The 14,333-nt window shown below is 44.4% G+C and overlaps 1 protein-coding gene across 4 annotated transcripts in view; it reads left to right on the top strand.

Moving 5' to 3' along the window:
- Nucleotides 1–2,107: 2,107 nt before the first annotated feature.
- TRIM40 (tripartite motif containing 40) overlaps nt 2,108–14,333 on the top strand; it is a 21,162-nt gene continuing 8,936 nt past the window's right edge. For 2 of the 4 annotated variants that reach the window (XM_017862939.1, XM_017862936.1), the window contains exons 1-2: nt 10,716–10,983; nt 11,526–12,175. In XM_017862939.1, coding sequence (XP_017718428.1) covers nt 11,831–12,175 — 345 coding nt within the window. In that variant the 5' untranslated portion in view covers nt 10,716–10,983; nt 11,526–11,830. Of the gene's footprint in view, nt 2,468–10,715; nt 10,984–11,525; nt 12,176–14,333 lie in introns of those variants that run through there. The other 2 variants (XM_017862937.1, XM_017862938.1) reach the window with 2 other exon arrangements.

Raw genomic sequence — 14,333 nt, 5'->3', positions numbered from 1 at the left:
GTTGTTATACAGTCTATGCCCAATAACCCCAGAGTCTGGAAGCCCCGTGGGTCTGATTCTGGTGTCTGTTGTTGTTTTATTTCTTTTTTTTTCTTTTTGAGACAAGGTCTGGCTCTATAGCCCAGGCTGGAGTACAGTGGCGTGATCTCAGCTCATTGCAACCTCTGCCTCCCAGGTGCAAGCTGTCCACCCACTTCAGCCACCCAAGTTACTGGGACTACAAGTGTGCAGCACCACGCCCGGCTAACTTTTGCATTTTTTGTAGAGACGGAGTTTCATCATGTTGCCCAGGCTGGTCTCGAGCTCATGAGCTCAAGTAATCCCCCAGCCTCAGCCTCCCAAAGTGCTGGGATGACAGGCATGAGCCACCGCACCCGGCCTGTTTCTGCTTTTCTTATGGCAGTCTCGCCTCTCTGGGGCTTGGTTATTTTTGCTTGTTTGCTAGATGCATTTGAGGCCTAAGATGCTGTTATCTTCTTCCCAGAATGATTGTGTTTGACATGAGCAGTTTAGAGTCACTTTGAAGAAGTTCAGTGGTTACTTGAGATTTTCTGGGCTTGGGACACCATTTCTACTCCCTTTAAGCCTTTCAAGGCTGCCAAAAATGCAGCTTGGATTCTTAAACTATCTTCAACAAATGCTCCCAGAACAGAAGCAACCCCAGTTGCAGGCTCATCTCCATGTTCCTTTTCTTTCCCAAATTTTGGCCCAGCAATTCCTCACTACCCTTTGAATATTTTAAGCAAGATACTTAAAAATATTTTACCCAGCATTTTTAGTTGTCTTCACTTGGAGGCTTGGTCTGAATTACTCAGTCCATTAATGGAAGCAGAAGCCCTTCTAATGCAGGCCTTAGTTTTTCAGTAGTTTGCTCTTCTCTGGGCCTTAGCTTTCAGAAAGATTCTCTTTTCTGTAGTAGTAAAGTCTGTATAAAATTTGCATGGACTTTTTTTGCATGCACACATTGCTGCATCACCTCCAGTCAGGGCTGGAAGAGAACCTTGCATTTTACACATCTAATATTTCAGAAGAGCTGGAGTCAGAGCAGTCCTCTTCACTGGGCTCAGAAACAAAATGCCTGTTTGTGCACATATTCAGGCTGGGACCTCTGAAATGCAGACACCTCAGTGCTCCAGCTTTGAGAATTCTAGCTTCAGTGTGACAACGGCATAAGGAGTTGCCTTATGGCGTAATGGCCCCGAGAGGTCTCAGTTTGCAGACCGGGATGTGACAAGGAGATTGGAGCTGCAGTCAGCTCTAGAGGCCAAAAGAGGAGCCAAACAGAAAACAGAGGTGCCAAATGCTGCCTTAGAAATCTGCAAGCCAGCTAAGAGTTCTGCAGGCTCAACTAAACTTTTTTATTCCATTGGTTTGGGGTGTACTGTTCTTAGAGCTTTTGCCAACTGAATTGATCTGTGGTGACTTGAAGGATTGGGGGTCTGCACGGAAAAGGCTTGGAGGCCAGTTCTCTGAGGCTGCCTTTGTTGCAGAAAATAAAATGTAAATCTTTCCAGAGCCACAGTACTAGCATTTGGAGGCCACCCTCAGGGGCGGGGCTCTGGGCCTCTGTTTCCCTATCCGTAGAATGGAGACAGCTACTCTGTGAGAAGCCCGAGGTGCGCAGGACCCAAGTGATGAGCCGGCGACCTGACGTCCGCAGGCTGAGGAGGGATCCGAAGGCGGCGGTGTGGAGACTCGAGAGGACCGCCTTGGGGTGGGAAGGGGACAGCCCGGCACTGGCTGCAGGCCCAGGTGCTGTGATGGGCTTCGTACGCAGAGAGGCCTGACAGCCTCTGCATCAGCGACCGGGCGAAGAGTGGGGCAGCTCGGACGGCAGTTGGGGAATGTTAGGTAGGCTGCTGCGCGGACCACGCGGTGAGCGCCCAGGAACGCCGGAAGCGCGCCCCCATGCCCGGGTGACTGGCGGCGTTTTAGAAAAGCTGTATTTGAAAAGCAACCGATTGGGGTGAAGATAGGGGGAGCGGGAATCCTGATTATACTGGCCCAATTTCAGTTGAGGTGGGCTTTTAAAAGAAACCCCAACTCACACATTCGATCAGGTTAGTTACAAGAAAGGCTGGGAGGAGGTGGGGCTGGAAACACCCGAGGGCCCAGATGCCGGTTGGCAACGGTTTTCTGCAAACGACAGAGCGCAAGCCTTGCCCCCTGGAATTCTGGAGCCGCCGCAAAGATGGGAACTCAAAACGGCCTAAGCCCCGGAGCCGCAGCCCCTCGGGACGGTTACGAACTTTCAGCAGAGCTTCCAAGGGAACTGACCGCTGGGCACTGGGCAGGGGCCCTGCTGCTCACCTGTTCCTCCTCTATCCACTGAGCCCTGACACATAGGACCAGCGCTACTAAGAGACTTGTTTTCCAGTTCAGCTCTCCTTAGGGCTTCTGTTGGAAACCGGCCCTATCTGGGGAGCCTGTCTGGGCCGGAGAACTCTTGGGGCAGGGAGATGGACAGGTTTGTGGGGCTTGAAAGCTTACATGGTGTTGGACCTTTTCAAGAAAAAGGATACAGCCGGGCGCGGTGGCTCACGCCTGTAATCCCAGTACTTTGGGTGGCCGAAATGGGTGGATCACGAGGTCAGGAGATCGAGACCATCTTTGCCAACATGGTGAAACCCCGCCTCTACTAAAAATACAAAAAATTAGCCGGGCAGTGGCGCGTGGCTGTAATCCCAGCTACTAGGGCGGCTGAGCCGGGAGAATCCTTTGAACCAGGGAGGCGGAGGTTGCAGTGAGGCAGTGAGCCAAGATCGTGCCACTGTTCTCAGGCCTGGCGACAGAGCAAGACTCTGTCTCAAAAAAAAAAAAAAAAAGAAAGAAAGAAAAAGGATACAAAATTTGACAAAATTAAGAATAAATGCAAATATGACTTAGAATGAGGAAAAGCGGTGACAGCAAATGATAAATGTTTAAAAACTGACATATCACAAACATCAAAAAATCCAAAAAAAAGTTCTAATAACTGCTTGAACCACCCCTATATTTTCCCCTTTATATTTTTTGATTCCCTCTTCATTTGACAACACTTTTCTAATATATTTTCCTGGGTGAGAATGAATAATTTGGTATTTCGTCTGGCATAGTTAAGCACAAAAAGATTTCATTGAAAGTTTAGAAAAGTTAATGTCCATTTCACAATCGTTATTGTTAATAATATGCAAATTTTTAGTGCTATTAATTTTGGAGAAGCCTCTGTGAAGAGTTTCCTATGTAAGCCTGAGATTTCAGGGCATTTCAAGTTTTCTTGGGCAGTGACTAATCTTAAATACTCTTTTAAGTTGCTAAAAGTCATTGGCCTGTTTTTTGTTAAGTCCTTGTTGTAAAGTTGTAGTATGAAATTGTTTGTCTATGCCTAAACAACAATTTTTTAAAGTTTTAATGTGTTTATGCAGTTCATTCTTCATCAAGTGATTGTCAAACAATCTAGGCATCTATTCTATTTAAAATGTATCCCTTCCCTTCAATAAGTTGCTGGTTTTGGCTGGAACCAAACTTTTTTTTCTTTTTCCAATTCCCTTTTTGATGTCAGAATAACTTCTATTAATTTCATGTGCAAATATGTAAGAGATCATTTTATTTCATGATGTATGTATAATTGTATATGTATAATTGTTAGGTATATTCCTAAAGAAGAGAACTTCCATTTTGACTAGACTTTGATGAGACTGAGTACTACGCTTATAATTTTTTACATCTAGGGGTTAAAAGGATTTATTGGCTTCACTGTCCACAGACTTCTGGTGCCTCATGTCACAACATACATTCTTATTTTGACAGATCTCTGACCTTTCACTTTAGTCTCTGATGTCAGGTGAGTTATCTCAGTGGGTGGTGCTTCTTATAAGCCACTTCTACACTGAGACAGGTAGCAATAACTTGACTATACATGGAAATGCTTATGAACCACATGTCCTAGTAAGCTCAAACAATGTAATCCCAACTTAATTTCCCCTTAGCTAGATCCCCCAAATTCTACCTGATACAAGAGAAACTGTGACAGAGGGAAGTTGGCACAGAAGGAGACAGTAATCCTAACTGTGATTAAAATATGTTACTTCCACAAATTTTTTTTTTTTTTTTTTTTGAGATGGAGTCTCGCTCTGTTGCTCAGGCAGGAGTGCAGTGGCGAGATCTCTGCTCATTGCAAGCTCTGCCTCCCTGGTTCACACCATTCTCCTGTCTCAGCCTCCCAAGTAGCTGGGACTACAGGCGCCTGCCACCACGCCTGGCTAATTTTTTTTGTATTTTTAGTAGAGACGGGCTTTCACCATGTTTGCCAGGATGGTCTCGATCTCCTGACCTGGTGATCCACTCGCCTCAGCCTCCCAAAGTGCTGGGATTACAGGCGTGAGCCACCACACCCGGCCTACTTTTGCAAAGTTTACAAAACACTTAGCATGACCATATTGAACACATTGCTTGGAATTCCAGGGTCTGGAAAGGGCCAGTGCAAGGGATGGACTTAATGGCAGAGCTTCCTCTGCACACTTCACGACTGCAACAGGATTGTCCCTGAAGTCTCTCCACTGCAGTCCCACTTCATTCTGAGTCTTACTGTCTGTCTCACCAAACACCACTCTCTGCATTTGCTTACCCCTTTTTGATTCTTCCCTGTGCCTCAGTTTGGAGTTGGAAGCTCATAAATTCCCCTATTACAGGGAAGTGGCTGATTGTGTAACCCTATCCTTTTGTTGAAATAGGTGTGTCCAGTTAAGTGTTTACCATAAGCCAGCCCCTCATACGCATTCCACTTTGGGGTAGATTCATTGCTTTCTACAACCTCGCCATCTAAAATGTCCATACTGGTCCATCTGGCTGTGCTTCTCACGAGCAGCTGTTTTGTAGGGCTTGAAATAAGGATTCCTTAACAACCAGACTTTGGTAACCACAGTTGTATTAATACTGTCTGCTTCTACAAGTTAACTTTTTTACACTCTGAGTATAAGTGAGGTCATGCTGTATTGGAGGTTGTTTCCTCCACGCCATTGGGTGGAATTCAGAGGTTTCCACCAATAACCTGTTGCTTTCACCAGCAGCTCCCAAGGGCTCTGCGGAGTCCCCCATGCCTCCTGAATCTCAGATCTTGAACCCCTGCTCCTACCCAACCCTGTTTTTCTGAGAACTGCATCATCAAACATAGAGCATAGCACCTTTCCTGTGATTTCTCCAAATTTCCTCTCACTCAAGTCACCGTGCATGACAGATTGACTGCTTGTTTCCTGGAAGTCTAGGGATAAAAGGTATTGAGTGCTGGGTTGCAGGACAGGTTTCATCAGAGGACACAATCTCAGAGCAGACAACTTAAGGTCCAATATTAGTCATTTCCTTTCTTAAACATTCCTTCGCTATTTCTGCCCAAGACATTTCTCACTGGTAAACTTTCCTCCTTGGTTGCCTGTCTTCTGCAGCCCCGCAGGCTCTGTCTCTCTCCTGGGCCACCCCTCTTCCTCTTACACAGTTTTATGTTCCCCTTCCCTTCTCTCTCCTTCCATCTCCAATCTACATATTTCATGACTAGCTTTCCACAGCCGGATGTTTCTTGCCCTGAGGAATTACGCTACCAGTTTTTAGGCCACCATTTAAAAAAAGAAATATCCCAGTGCCCTGGAGTCTTGGCAACAATGCTCCAACTTCCGGAGGTGAAGAGAAGCTGTGTCCTGTCTTGAAAGACAGCGCCACCTGCTGCCCACCAAGAGACAGCTGCCGAAAACAACTGAATGACCCTGTCCATTGCCTGTTCTGGGGAGGGTGGCAGATAATCCAGGCAAGAATAATTAGAAGGTACATTGAACTTGAGGTGGTGATGGAACATTTAAGAATGCACAGAAGTTTAAACTCAATAGGGATATCAATACTAGGATGGCCTCGGGCCTCAGGGAGGTTACAGGATACGCATAGTGCTAACAACTGCGCATCGGTACAATGGGAATCTGAATCCGGCCACTCTGCCTGTGAAGTCCACGTAGCTCCACCTCGCTGCACTAGATCTCCTTTTATGGATGATCAAATAAGTGAGAGGGAACCCAGGAGCCAGTGGAGAGGAGAATTTTAAGGAGGGGACTGCCGACGATCTAACGTTTGAGTCATCAGTTTGGATGTGAACCGAGAAAATATCGCTGGGATTTGAGTTTAGGACTTAGTTGGAGACCCTTAGAGAGTGGTTTAAGGTGCCCAGCCGTGGGCTAGGTATAGGAGAGTATGGAAAGCCAGAAAGACATAGTCCTATCCCTCACGGAGCTAAATATGAGCCAAAGCCAGGGAAGTTGGCAAAAATCAAATGGTAATAAATGAGACAGTGATTTAGGAAAGAGAGATCCACGTAGAACCTGCAGGCCCCTCTGACACCTTTGGGCAAATTAGGACGGATCCGTTCACTTCCTTGGGGCCACTGCTGCTCTGAGTCAGAGCCCACAGCTTGGCAAGCAACCTGCGGGTTAGGTCTCAGCCCCCATTAATCAGAATGAAGACTGACTTGTTACTAAAGTTTCATTCAGGAAACTTGGACTTGAGCTGGGCTTCCACTGATGTGAAGGGTTTGGAGCAGCTGTGAGAAAGAGGTAGGAGGTAGGTCTTTTCTGCTGGGAAATGTCAAAACAGAGGCAATTAAGAGTCATAAAGGAGAGGGAGAAGACAAAAATCACCTCACTCTTGGCTCCAGTATTTTTAAAGCAGGAGAAGTTCGATAAGATCACTCCTTTAAAACAGTTACTGAGCACCTAATATATTCAAGGAGCTAAGCTGAATAGGCTGACTCAGGGAAATAAGGACCCTGACACTTGCGCATTAGTTTGTAGTTTACGAAGCACATCCATTTCCAGCTATGACATTTCGTCCACTTTCCTGTAAAGGAGGCGGAAGTTGTGGCTGTCCCTGAACATGAAGCTACAAATCTCCACAATTAGGACCATAATCCAGATTCTTTGTCTAGTCCAGAATTCCTTTCATTCTCACCTCCTCTTCTTAAACATTTTTAAATATAGGTAATTGTTTAGATAGATGGCACACTTACGGCTCAAAATTTTTAAAACACAGGGAAAAGTCTCCCTCTTGCCCTGGGTTTCCAGACATCTAGTTTCTCTCTCCAGAAACAACCTTTACTAGTTTATTGATGTATTCTTCCAGAGATGTTCTTTGCATAAAAGCAAATAAGAATGTATTTATTTTCCCCAATCTGTGCAAATAATGGCATATTATACACACTGTTCTGTACCTTATTTTAAATTTATTTTTGTTTTTTAAAATCAGTAATCTATGTGTCCAAAGCATAAACCAGGTATGGGCATAGACCAGAAGCCAAGCTGGGATAAATAAGGGGTTGCTTTGTTCCTGGCTGATATGAGATGGGCACCATCAAGCTCTTTTTTTTTTTTTTTAGACAGAGTCTGGCTCTGTCGCCCAGGCTGGGGTGCAGTGGCACAATCTCTGCTCACTGCAAGCTCTGCCTCCCGGGTTCATGCCATTCTCCTGCTGCAGCCTCCTGAGTAGCTGGGACTACAGGTGCCCGCCATCACACCCAGCTAATTTCTGTATTTTTAGTGCAGACGGGTTTCACTATGTTAGCCAGGATGGTCTTGATCTCCTGACCTCATGATCCACCCGCCTCGGCCTCCCAAAGTGTTGGGATTACAGGCGTGAGCCACCGTGCCTGGCCAAGCTTTTTTTTTTTTAATTATCAATTTATGTTGGAGATTATTCCAATAGCAAAAGTTCCCTTCCTCACCCCATCCCCTACGAATGGCTGCACAGTGTTCTATTGTATGAATGTAGCTAGTTTATTTAACTTAACTTCCATTGACGAACATTTGGTTTGTTTCTAAAATTTGAAGCAAATGTTTCTAAAACATTGATGCAATGTTTATATGCATATATCATTTCACATATGCATGAGTATATATGTAAAATTTCTAACATCAGAATTGCTGGCTCAAAGAGAATGTACACTTGTAATCTTGGAGGAAATTCTCAAATCCCTACTCCTCTAAAGGAGGAGTACTAATTGGCATTCCCATCAGCAGTATATGGGAGTGCCTATTTCCTCACACACTTACCAACACTGTGTTACCAAACGTTTGGATTTCTGTCAATCTGATAGGGAAAAATAGTATGCCAGTGTTATTTTAATTTGTATTTTCTTCATGAGAGTGAGACTGAGTATCTTTTAATATACTTTAGAGACATTTGGTATTTCTTTTTCTATGAAATGTCTGCTGAGATACCTCTGCCCAATTTTCTTATTGGTAGTTGATAAATTCTTATTTGTAAGCGCTCTATGTAAAGGGTAATTAGGCCTCTGATTTTGATGGTAGTTGTAAATATTTTTCTTCTTTCATTTGTATTTGGTCATTTGTCTCTTGACATTGCACTTACGGTTTTTTCCCCTGTGCAAGTCTTTTTTAATATGGCTGAATTTATCTTTCTTTCCTTTTATGGTTTCTACATTTGAAACATTCTCAAGCTACTACTGCTAGTTAAATACAGTGGATTTCTGCGTTCAAGTTGCTCAATAAGCCAGTAGGAAAATCAAGAAAAGTACCTAAGTAACGAGAAGAAGTTAATATATGATCAGTACTATAAGTTGGTACAAAGTGCTATTTCTTCATCTGTCTATCCATACATCTAATTATCAATCTATCTGTTTATCTGTCCACTAACCCATCCATTTATCAAACTTTTACTGAATTCTTTCTAAGAACAAGAAAAGGTATATATAGAGAGATGACATTTTATGGTAATGAAGCCCATGGGCTGGGATGAGAGACACCCAGATCTGAAGCCTAACTCTATGTTTACACCACTGTGGCCTTGGGCAGTTTACTTAATCTGTCCACATTTTTGTTTCTTATATTATTTCATGAGGTATGACAGGAACGTAGATTGTGGAGGGGTCAAGGATTGAAGGTTAAAAAACAGACGTTGCTGGAAATGGCTTAGGAAGAGAACTATAAGTGAGTACAATGCCTCGATTTGTCATTTGAGGTGATGAAATCTGAATCCTGACAAGGTCAAGAGAGTGGCCACTAGGGTGGGTGGCAAAAGCAAAGGTCATTGGATGTGAGTAGGACAAGGAACCGAAAGGCCTTGGTGTTAAATGATCATGTACATAGTCTTTGAAATCACCAGGATCATGGTGATTTCACAGCCAGATGAAGGGCAAAGTCTGGGAGGATCCTCAGCACAGGAGCTTCTGTCCTGGGTGGAGTGTGGGATGTGCCACCCTCCCAGCATGTGGATCCGCTCACCAACCTGGAATCTCTCCAAACCTCTTTGTTTAGGGTCTTACAGAGGTTCCATTATGTAGGTATGATTGATCAAATTACTGGCTGTTGGTGATTAACTCAGACCCTGGGCTCCTCTCCCCTCCCCACAGGTCAGAGGTGAGACTGAAAGTTCCAGCTGGCCAGGTGTGGTGGCTCACGCCTGTAATCCCAGCATTTTGGGAGGGCGAGGCAGGCAGATCACCTGAGGTCAGGAGTTCGAGACCAGCCTGGCCAACATGGTGAAACTCCGTCTTTAATAAAAATACAAAATATTAGCTGGGCATAGTGGTGTACACCTGTAATCCCAGCTACTTGGGAGGTTGAGGCAGGAGAATTGCTTGAACCTGGGAGGCAGAGGTTTCGGTGAGCTGAGATAGTGCCATTGCACTCCAGCTTGGGCAACAAGAGTGAAACTCTGTCTCAAAAAAAAAGAAAGAAAGTTCCCACCCTCTAATCACATGGTTCTTCTGCCAACCAGCCCCCATTCTTCCTCCAAGAGTCCTCATTAGCATAAACTCTGGTATTGTTGAAAAGGACTTATTATGAATAATAAAAGATACATTCATTGGAACATAACTGTGTGGTAAGTTGAGGTGCATATGGAATTAGGATGATTCTCTTTTTTTTTTTTTTTTTTTTTTTTTTTTTTTTTTTTGTTGAGACGGAATCTCGCTCTGTCGCCCAGGCTGGAGTGCAGTGGCCGGATCTCAGCTCACTGCAAGCTCCGCCTCCCGGGTTTACGCCATTCTCCTGCCTCAGCCTTCAGCCAGTAGCTGGGACTACAGGCGCCCGCCACCTCGGCCAGCTAGTTTTTTGTATTTTTAGTAGAGACGGGGTTTCACCGTGTTAGCCAGGATGGTCTCGATCTCCCGACCTCGTGATCCGCCCGTCTCGGCCTCCCAAAGTGCTGGGATTACAGGCTTGAGCCACCGCGCCCGGCCTAGGATGATTCAACTTAAAATTTTTGACTTTACAATGATGGGGGTATTGAGTACACTTTCACCTTGCAATATTTCTGACTTCAGTGAATTCATGGAATGTAACCCCATCATAAGTTAAGGATCACCTGTTCAAGGGTTTTAGGAGCTGTGTGCCAAGACTAATTTTATAGTCTTTTATATATATGTATAAAATCACACAACCCACAGCAAACAGTGGCAAAGTGGGATTGAGGGAGGAGGCTCTGAAATGAGGTTTTCCACAAGCATCTTTAACCCTTAAAAGTTTCAAGTGACAGCCCTTGTTAGTGGCACCCCTTGGGGGCTCCCTCAAACTCAATGCCAAGACTAGCCTGACTGGAGGGAACTTAGACAATGGGGTGGGCAGTTGATGTTCCAGCATCTCGAGTGGGTGCCATTGTTCTGTGACACCTGGATCCTGGGGTTCCATAACTAGGGTTCTAGGATGTCCACTCTTAGTTGAGTCTCAGTTCCTGTCATATCGACGTCAAAGGCCCAAGACCTTCCTCCTCCCTGTGAGCAAACAAGCCACGCCCTGTGCCAGTCAAAGTCCATCTCACCTTCCAGCTACCCTAGGTAATTTTCCTGGTAATTCAGTGTTTCTAGGAAAGCGTGTCTTTCCACCCCCCGCCCTGAGATTTACTGACATGTGAACACGTATGACTGGCACGATTTAAGAACCACTCACCTGCTGGCCATCTCTCCAGGTCTGCAGCCAGAGAAAATGATCCGAAATTGTAGCAGGAGAAATTGAGGTAGGATACTAAGAAAGCTTTTCAGGAGTGGGTCTAGGCAAGAGGTGCGGCATGAGAGAATGAGAGTGAATCCCCAGTATCTAAGGGAAGTGGCAAGTGGCGGGGGACTTCCTTCTTTGGGTCATCTTTGGTGGTGATTTGACAGGAAGGAACAAAGTGGCTTCAAACATTATATAAGTCTCTGATCTGTTCTGTGTCCTGTTTTCTTTCTCATTCTTTCAGTGTGGAATCTATATGACCCTGGGAGGGATGCTGGTTGGGAGAATGACCAGCTGATGGAGATGCTGCTGTAATGATTGGTGTTAATAATGGGCAGCAGTGAGCCACCTGGTGTGACAGTGTAGGAGAAAACAGTCCAAGCTCACGCCAAACTCTCTCTACTGATGGCAAGTCAGTGGAGACTCACATTGTAAATTTATCATGGTCTGGCTTTTGGCCATGATAGTGATACCTTGCCCTTTTAATTTGGGCCTGTGAAAATATTCATTGAAAGCTCTCAAGAGGAAAACAGAATTGGTTATTGAATCACTTGCTTCCTCTAGGTGTATGAAAAATAATTTCAAGTTTAATAAATACAAGGAAACCGCAGGGTCCATGTCAAAGCTGATGAGCTATTTCTGAAACTCGTGCAGAATTGTGGTTTGTGTGGTCTATGTCACGGCACCCTTGATGGAGAGCGGGCAATTGCCTGAACTTGGAGGCTGTGTCCTGTCCTCCAGGCTGCTACAGGGCTGCCTCCTTCCGGCTGGGCCTTCTTATCTGGGACTGTTGAGGGTGACAGGCTTTCCGAAGACCAGTGAAGAAGGAGGCCCTGTAGACAGGAGGCTGACAGGGTAGGAATAAGGCCATGATACCTTTGCATAAGGACAACCAGGAGGAGGATGTCTGCCCCATCTGCCAGGAGAGACTGAAGGAGGCCGTGAGCACCAACTGCGGACATCTCTTCTGTCGAGTGTGCCTGACACAGCACGTGGAGAAGGCCTCAGCCTCTGGGGTCTTCTGCTGCCCCCTCTGCCGGAAGCCCTGTTCTGAGGAGGTGCTCGGGACAGGCTATATCTGCCCCAACCACCAGAAGAGGGTGTGCAGATTCTGTGAGGAGAGCAGACTTCTTCTATGTGTGGAATGCCTGGTGTCCCCTGAACACGTGTCTCATCATGAACTGACCATAGAAAATGCCCTCAGCCACTACAAGGTAAGCCTGGGTCACTGCAGCCAGGCCCTGCCCCACCTCCCTGAAGTACTGCATCCTACATGTTCATCATGCCTGGCACCTCAGAGTAGCTCAACAATGGACACCTCTCTTTGTTTCTTCTGCTTCATCCTGTTTTGGACCCTTGTCTTTGCTTCTGTGTATATTTTGAGGCTGATGTTTCAGTGCGTTAATGTGAGTCTGTCTAAAAGAGGATACTGTCACTGTGATGTCAGAGTCCCAGTCTGCTCATCTGTAGAATGGAGCAATTGCACTAACTAATGCAAAACCCTTTCAGGACTAAGACTGTGTGAATTCCTGGTTGATAGTACTAGAAACTTGGCTAGAAATGTAATCAGGTTTTGTATAAACTAGTAATTATCCTGCAAATATATTAAAACCTGAAAGTTAGTACATATTTTTTTCTCTTTCTCGTCCTTCTGCATTTGTCTTTCTTCCCTTTTCCTTTCTTTGCTATGGCGATTGTTTTATCTTATTCTGTTAAATTTCTATCATAAAAGTTACCTGCTGTAGGTAATACATTCAGAAAGCAATGAAAGGTATAAAGTCAAGACTAAAAACTTGTCTTCCTTTCTCCCTCCATTCATAGTCCTCGGAGGTAACCATTGTTCGATTTTTGTATATCCTTCCAAAAAATGTGTTTATGAATGCACTCTTACACACACACATGTGTGCACTCTCTCTCTCTCTTTCAAAGGATTCTCTCTGTATTTTTTTTCTGTAACTCATTTTTATTATCTAAAAGTATGACTTGAACATTTTCTCATCAGCATGTATAGATCTTCTGAATTATTTTCAACAACTGTGTGGTATTGAATTCTATGAATGTACCATAAATTGGTAGACATTGGATTATTTTCAAGCTATTGTTTTGTTTTAGGATTACACAGAATTTTCTAATGAATATCCTTCAACAGATATATAGGAGGACCTAGAATATCCAAGAAATATTTTGGTGAAAGCATAAGATAGAAATCTAACTTTAGTTTTTCCAAGTTATAATCCATTTGTCCTATCACTATTTATTGAATGATTCATAGAGTTTCCCCATTGATTTGAATGCCAATGTCATAATATACCATATATGCGTATTTTCTTGCATATTTCCTTGATGCTCTGTTCTGTTCTATTCTGTCTATGCTTGCCTATAAGCCAAGGTATTTTAGAGATTTTATCTTTACCTTATATTTCAATGTCAGGTATTTTGATAGAATCCTCACAGTACTCTTATTTTTCAGAATTTGTGCAGATGTTTGTATATCTTTATTTTGTCAATTAGCTTTAGAATTATTTTTATCAACCTTTCCCCTGACCCCAATCCAGTTAGTATGTGACTGGACAACTGACAATATTTTCACATGGCATCCTATCCAATAGTGAAGGCTGAATTTCCAAAGCTAAGGTAGCTTTGAGATACTTGACTTTCGGAGAACATGTTATGATGCAGAATGAGAAAGTGGGGAGTCCAGATTTAAAGTAACTATGGAAAGGTAGAGAAATAATTCAAAAAGCCAGAGGCAAAGTTCCACTTGGTTGTAATATCTTTCCCTCTAGGTGCAGTGTCCACAGGAGAGTGGGGAGGGATTTCTCACCTGCCGATGAAGCAGCATAAGATGGAGAAATTTATTTCCTCAATAAGTGATTTATTCAGTACTGTACTTTGTGTTAGATGTCATGCTAGGCATTGTAGGAAGTACAAAGATGATTCATAATTCTTGCTTCAAATCTGTCTTTAAATAATGACAAGAAACCTAAAACAAATAAATAACAATGACACTTGTTCATTAAGTAAAAACTTAATAAGTTCCTGCTGTGTGTGAGAAACTGCAGTATATGTTAGAAATCAGTGAAGACAGGCCGGGCGCGGTGGCTCAAGCCTGTAATCCCAGCACTTTGGGAGGCCAAGACGGGCGGATCACGAGGTCAGGAGATCGAGACCATCCTGGCTAACACGGTGAAACCCCGTCTCTACTAAAAAATACAAAAAACTAGCCGGGCGAGGTGGCGGGCGCCTGTAGTCCCAGCTACTCGGGAGGCTGAGGCAGGAGAATGGCGTAAACCCGGGAGGCGGAGCTTGCAGTGAGCTGAGATCCGGCCACTGCACTCCAGCCTGGGCGACAGAGCGAGACTCCGTCTCAAA

Source organism: Rhinopithecus bieti, unplaced genomic scaffold, assembly GCF_001698545.2.
Source record: "Rhinopithecus bieti isolate Rb0 unplaced genomic scaffold, ASM169854v2 scaffold_64503, whole genome shotgun sequence".
Lineage (NCBI taxonomy): Eukaryota > Metazoa > Chordata > Mammalia > Primates > Cercopithecidae > Rhinopithecus > Rhinopithecus bieti.
The sequence above is the reverse complement of the archived record's forward strand: the minus strand, read 5'-3'. Positions and strand labels throughout refer to the sequence as shown.